We start from the raw sequence: 5,482 nt of genomic DNA, 5'->3' as shown, positions 1-5,482 counted from the left end.
CCGCTGCACTAAGTAGGAAAGGCATCTAGGGTCAGGTGATCCCAATGAGGTGACAGTTCAATTTCCTCTTGAAGATTTCCAGGGTAGGTGATTACATTACCTCTGGAAGGAGCTTATTTAACTGTCTGGACACTAACTGTGAAGAAGTGTTTCCTAATGTTGAGCCTGAAATAGTCTTCCAGGAGTTTGTGGCTGTTACTCCTAGTTTTCCCTAAGGGTGCTCTGGTGAACAGTTGTTTGCCAAGCCCTTGATACATTTCCCTGATATAGCAGTAAGCTGCTACCAAGCCCCTTCTTGGCCTTCTCTTTTTTTTTTTTAGGCTTAAGAGACCCAAGTCCCTCAGCCTTTCCTTGTATGGCTTGCCTTGCAAGTCTCTGATCATATGGATAGAGCTCTTCTCTGGACTCTCTCAAGCTTTTTCATGTCCTTGTTGAAGTGTGGTGCCCAATACTGGATGCAGTACTCCCAGCTGTGGTCTTTCCAATGCTGAGTAAAGTGGATGAATTGCTTCCTTGGTTTTGCTTGAGATGCATCAGTTGATGCATGCCAGAATATTGTTTGCCTTGCTGGCTACAGCACTGCGCTGCACTAATAGCCCATGTTCATACTATTGTCTATTATTACCCCTAGGTTCCTTTCAATTGTGGTGCTAGCCACTTTGCGAAGACATGACTGAAACAGATTATTTACCACAAAGATTTTTTTTCACAATGCAAATGATATAGTATGGACTATCAAGTTCTTCAACAGGTTTGGCTTTTTGTTTAATTTACCATAAAACCTACTGAACAATAAGTTAATAGTAATAACAACTTACTTCATCTTCTCCTCTCTCTCAGTACTTAATAAGATGGAGAAAAAACACAGTTACATTAAGCTCAATACAGTTAATAATATAGGCAGGGAAGACTAGAGAGAGCAGCGCTGACCAATCTTTTTGGCAGCTGTGCTACAAGTCTCACCATCAAGGTAAGGCAGGTATGTTGCAAAGACGGAAGCATGAAAAACACTTAAGTACCTAAATAGCTTTGGACCACTCTGGTCTGTATCTGACTTGGAGCAACTCCAGGCTAGTGGTTACCAGGACTAGAAAATCTGGCCGTTAGTTCAGTGTATCAAAGTATTAACATATATGACTACACTAAAATGCAATATTACCTTCCAATTAGTTAATGTCTCATTTTGCCATACACTGTTCCTTCATCTTCTGGAAACAAATGGGAGATGGGATATAAAAATAAAAGCAAAGATCAAGAGGTTACATCAGTCAAAAATTATGATGTTTTTTGTGCAACTCTTTTGGATGAACCAAGAAAGAATAAGAAAAGAGTTAGAAGGGGGTGGCTGGAGAGTAAGTATGGTAATGACATGAAAGAAAAACTGCAAAAGAAAAATTGAGCCACTTACTAGTGCGGTAGTGAAGCAGGAAAAGGAGAGACTGAAACAGAAGACTACATGCTTTAGGATTAAAGAAAATGGTAGAATTGCCTACTAAAAAGAGAGAGAATGACGAGTAACTTTGAGTTTAGTCATTGACCCTAAGGATGCCACTGGATTTCAGCTGCTTACAAGAAGAGATGCTGGACAGTCAGAGATACCAGTCTTCAAGGCAGGTTGGGGGAGGAGATATAGGGTGTAACTCTGAAACTCCTCAACATGGTAGTAGTAAAAACCACACATAGTGCCACAAACAGTAATGTATGAGGCTTCTGCAAGCCAGAAATTGGTCATGGATGCTCAACAAGATGAAGAGCTACGAATTCCAAAATCTCCAGAACACTGTACAATAGACTGTAAACAAATATTTTAGCAAAACTCACCACCATGCCTGTCATTTTAGATTTGTAAAGTTATCTTTGCAGTGAGATGTATTAGAATCTTTAAAATGAAGAGAGATTAACACTGATATTTTAAGCTCCTCAAATGGCAGGCTAGGTGTGTAAGGAAAACATCCATATCACTTTATGCCATACCTGGTCCACTATGTAGGTGTGACTTCTACATCTGGCATGCCTCCCTCATCTCCCTTTGCTTCACTCTTTTTTTTTTTCCTTCCTCATGCACCCTTATGGAAGCCAGAATTTGGTCCTGTAAACTCATAAGGATAAATGGAATCCATTACTACATATAATCCAGTGCATCATAAGATGAAGCAGTATGTCTGAGCAGCTGTCGACTGGAAGAAGCTATTTTAGCATTTCTCTTTTCTGGAGTCAGTGACTGAATACCAGAGGTCTTTTATGGAGGAGTCAAAAAGTTGGTGAAGAGGGTTTCTGTTCCTTTGAACATTGTGAATCTGCATTTGTATCGGGAGCAGTGCTAACCTACTTGCCCTAACCCAGTGGTCCTCAACCTCTTTGGCTCAAGGCACCCCTCAGAAAGTGCCAACTCTTAATTTTAGCTCTTTTTTTTTTTACTGTGGAAAAACAACAGAGAGCATTTTCCTGTTGCAAAAAAACTTGGAAAGCCAACAATGGGTCAGAATGTTTTGAATACTATGGAATTTTTCATAACATAATCAAAGTTACTCGTCTTCCTTTTAGGTGGCAGTTCTACATTTTCCTGAACCCTCAAGCTTTTGGTCTGTTCTGACTTGGTAAAACAATACAGGATTTCTATTTGAAACCTCTGGGTTTATCTTGTGACTCATGTCTGCATATCTAACAATGCTAGAATTGTGCACCACTCCACAGCACTCTAGAAATGATCAAAAAGCACTGTAGGGTGACGCCCAGGGTTGTACAGCTTCCAAGGCAGCAATTCACAACCTCATTAGAGTGGAGGCTCCCCTCAGAAATGATGCTTTCAGGTGTCTGGACTGCAGAAAAATCCTGGAGCTGTTCTGCTGTGACAAAGCAGGAGGGGACAGATAGAAACATTAAGACAGTAGGAGCATGACTATGTGAGATGCTAACTGTGCAGTGACCTAGTATTACTGCACAGCAGTGTGTCATGTCAAAAAATGTGCTGATACACTACTACACAGTACCATTAGGCTTCCATGCAGTTACTGCACTAAAAAGCTCTGTGCCACTACTGCACAGTACTGCCAGTTGCTGCATGCTGATTTAGTACAGTTATACAAGCACTAAACTGAAGCACAGTAACTATGGCATATTAATGAAGTATAGATATGCCCTGGGGGCTCCATTGGCCGTGCCAATGCTTGGCTCTTTCCTAGGGGACCTTTAACAGGCTCTCAATGGAGAGGACAGCCCAAGAAATGCTTCTGGCTGCTCTTCCCTCCCCCTCCCCCGGCGGGGTGGGCCCGCAGTCCAGGCCTACTGTAGGTCCCCGCAGCCCCCCAAGGCGAGCAGGTGCCCGGCCCTAACGCCCTGCCCGGCCCCGCCCCTTCGGAATCCGGGGGCGGCGCTGAAGGCCCCCCCCGCTTCTCAGAAGAGCGGCTGCGCAAGCGCACCTCGGACAGCCGCACCACTGGCCTCCCTCTCCCCATTCGAGATTTAAAGGGCCAGCGACACCGCTCCGTGAGGTCTGGCCGCCCCCACGGAGGAGGGAAAAGAGCCGCTCGACAGATGTGTGAGAGCCGCGGGGCCGCGCAAATGGAGCTCGGCAGCAGCTGGAACGCGGGGTCGGTGGCTGCGGTGCTGCCGGCGGGCGGCAGCGGGGAGCGCCTGGGGGCCGCCAGGCCGAAGCAGTTCTGCGCGCTCCAGGGAAGGCCACTCGTCAGTCACACTGCTTGCGCGCTCGAGAGGTACCGCCCCGCGCATGCGCAAGGTTTCATCCTTCCCTGCCAAGCTCCCTCCCTGCAACTCTGGGTCCGGTAGCGGCGGGGGCTAGGTGTGAGCGACTGGATGTTGATTGAGCATGCGCGGGGGAGACTGACGTCACATGTGACCCTTACCCCTCGGTTTGTGCTGTAAATTCTGGAACAGGGCGGGGCCTGGTGTGAGGCGGTTTCCGTGCTTTGCTGACGTAGGCATGGGGCGGGCTGGTCCCGCCTGCCTGGAGCAGGTCATGTGCGGGACACGATGTCTGCTGCGGTCAGTGGGATCCAGCAGGGGTCCTGGAGCAGGTGGTGAACTGCAGAAGCAAGTGGGGACGTGTGGTGCCACGTCCAGCAGGGAGTGGCTGCAGGAGCACTGTCTGTAGCGTGGCACTGGTCTAGGGTTGCATTGCAGTCAAGCTTGTCACACACCTTGTTCCCTGTGGTATCTGCCCAAATGCCATAGGAGTCTGCATAGAAAAAGAATAATAGTTCATATCAGAGGTTTTCAGTCTTTTTTGGTTGGTGTACCTTTGGCAGCTGGTCAAGAAGCAAGGAGTCCTGTGGCTGGTTGACGAGTGGGGGGGAAAGGGGGACTCTGCGGCCAATCTATGAGCAGGGGTAGGGGTCCTCCTGTGTGCAGCTATGAAACCAGAAGTGCTGGTGATGAAACTGGACGTGGCCCTGCTTCTCTGTGCCGCTGCCCCCTGGGGCCTTCCCAGGTACCTCACCTTTGGTCTGTATCTTCCCTCAGTGGGTGTGTTTAGAGACCTAGAAAAGAGGGATTAAGTTTTGGGAAGGAAAGAATATTAGAAAAATAAAGCATAATTTAGAAATATCTTTATTTCTGTTACAAGTAAGCTTTGGGAAAGTCACTATTTTTTTCAGGCTGCAATACTGTATTTCTGTCCTAAAGCTAAAAACAGTGTATAGAGAGAGAGGACTGATTTTTTTTTTTTTTTTTAAACTGCCACCTAGCCAAGAGCAGGATCTGAATTCACTTGCTGTTTTAGTTTTGCTGTACAGGTTAAGTAATCTATGCCATACTTAAGGTATGTCTCTGTGTGGCATTGGGGTTTGAAACAAAATTTCCTACCTAAATGTGCAGGAATAGCAGTCCAGCTCCTTGGGCTCAGTAGTGCAGGTAGCTTGCTAAGGAATGCAAGGAGATCTCTTGCTTTCTCCTGTTCCTCTGCAAGGCTATAAGAGGGCTGCCAGCTTAGAAAAATTTCAAACTTGCAGTATATTACTTGTAAAACCTGTGAAAGCAAACAAACAAACCAAGTTCTCTGAATTTTGGTTTAATAACTTCTCTTGGCATCACCCAACTAACTGCCCCAGCAACTTGTTTCTAGACGAGTGTCACACAAGCAGAAATTTTACTTCCGTCCTTTGTCTCCTCTACCCCTTAACTATTAAATACAAACGTGTACTCAAGAGAACTTTTTACTTGAAAATCAGGTACTTCATGGTGTTTCAGATCGACTGTACATGTTCACTGATTTTATTTTTGAGAACTTTGGCCTTGATAATTGTGTATTTTGTGTGGCTTATCCAAGGCATGAAATGCCTTGTAGCTTTCTAACCTTTTGTTTGGCTAATGGGGAAGAAGAAAGCTTCTTAATGTTTTCCTGAACCTTTAAATCATTTTATGTACCCATCCAAGACCTTGTTTTGTTTACTCAGTTAAGTAATAGCTGGGAAGTAAGTATTATAGATTCATAGATTGTAGAGTTGGAAGGGCCACAGTGGATCAT

General features: G+C 45.5%; 1 protein-coding gene and 1 long non-coding RNA gene across 3 annotated transcripts in view; one reads left to right on the top strand and one right to left on the bottom strand.

Moving 5' to 3' along the window:
- LOC109309374 overlaps positions 1–3,497 on the bottom strand; it is an 11,291-nt gene extending 7,794 nt beyond the window's left edge. Inside the window, exons 1-2 of the long non-coding RNA XR_002100892.1 lie at positions 3,420–3,497; positions 1,975–2,089 (exon numbers count right to left, since the gene is read on the bottom strand). This is a non-coding gene — a long non-coding RNA (uncharacterized LOC109309374). The remainder of the gene's footprint in view (positions 1–1,974; positions 2,090–3,419) is intronic.
- ISPD (isoprenoid synthase domain containing) overlaps positions 3,447–5,482 on the top strand; it is a 233,898-nt gene continuing 231,862 nt past the window's right edge. For both annotated transcript variants that reach the window (XM_019534084.1, XM_019534074.1), the window contains exon 1: positions 3,447–3,713. In XM_019534084.1, the coding sequence (XP_019389629.1) occupies positions 3,535–3,713 (179 nt within the window). In that variant the 5' untranslated portion in view covers positions 3,447–3,534. The remainder of the gene's footprint in view (positions 3,714–5,482) is intronic.

Source organism: Crocodylus porosus, unplaced genomic scaffold, assembly GCF_001723895.1.
Source record: "Crocodylus porosus isolate Cpor-Errol unplaced genomic scaffold, CroPor_comp1, whole genome shotgun sequence".
Taxonomy (NCBI): Eukaryota; Metazoa; Chordata; order Crocodylia; family Crocodylidae; genus Crocodylus; species Crocodylus porosus.
The sequence above is the reverse complement of the archived record's forward strand: the minus strand, read 5'-3'. Positions and strand labels throughout refer to the sequence as shown.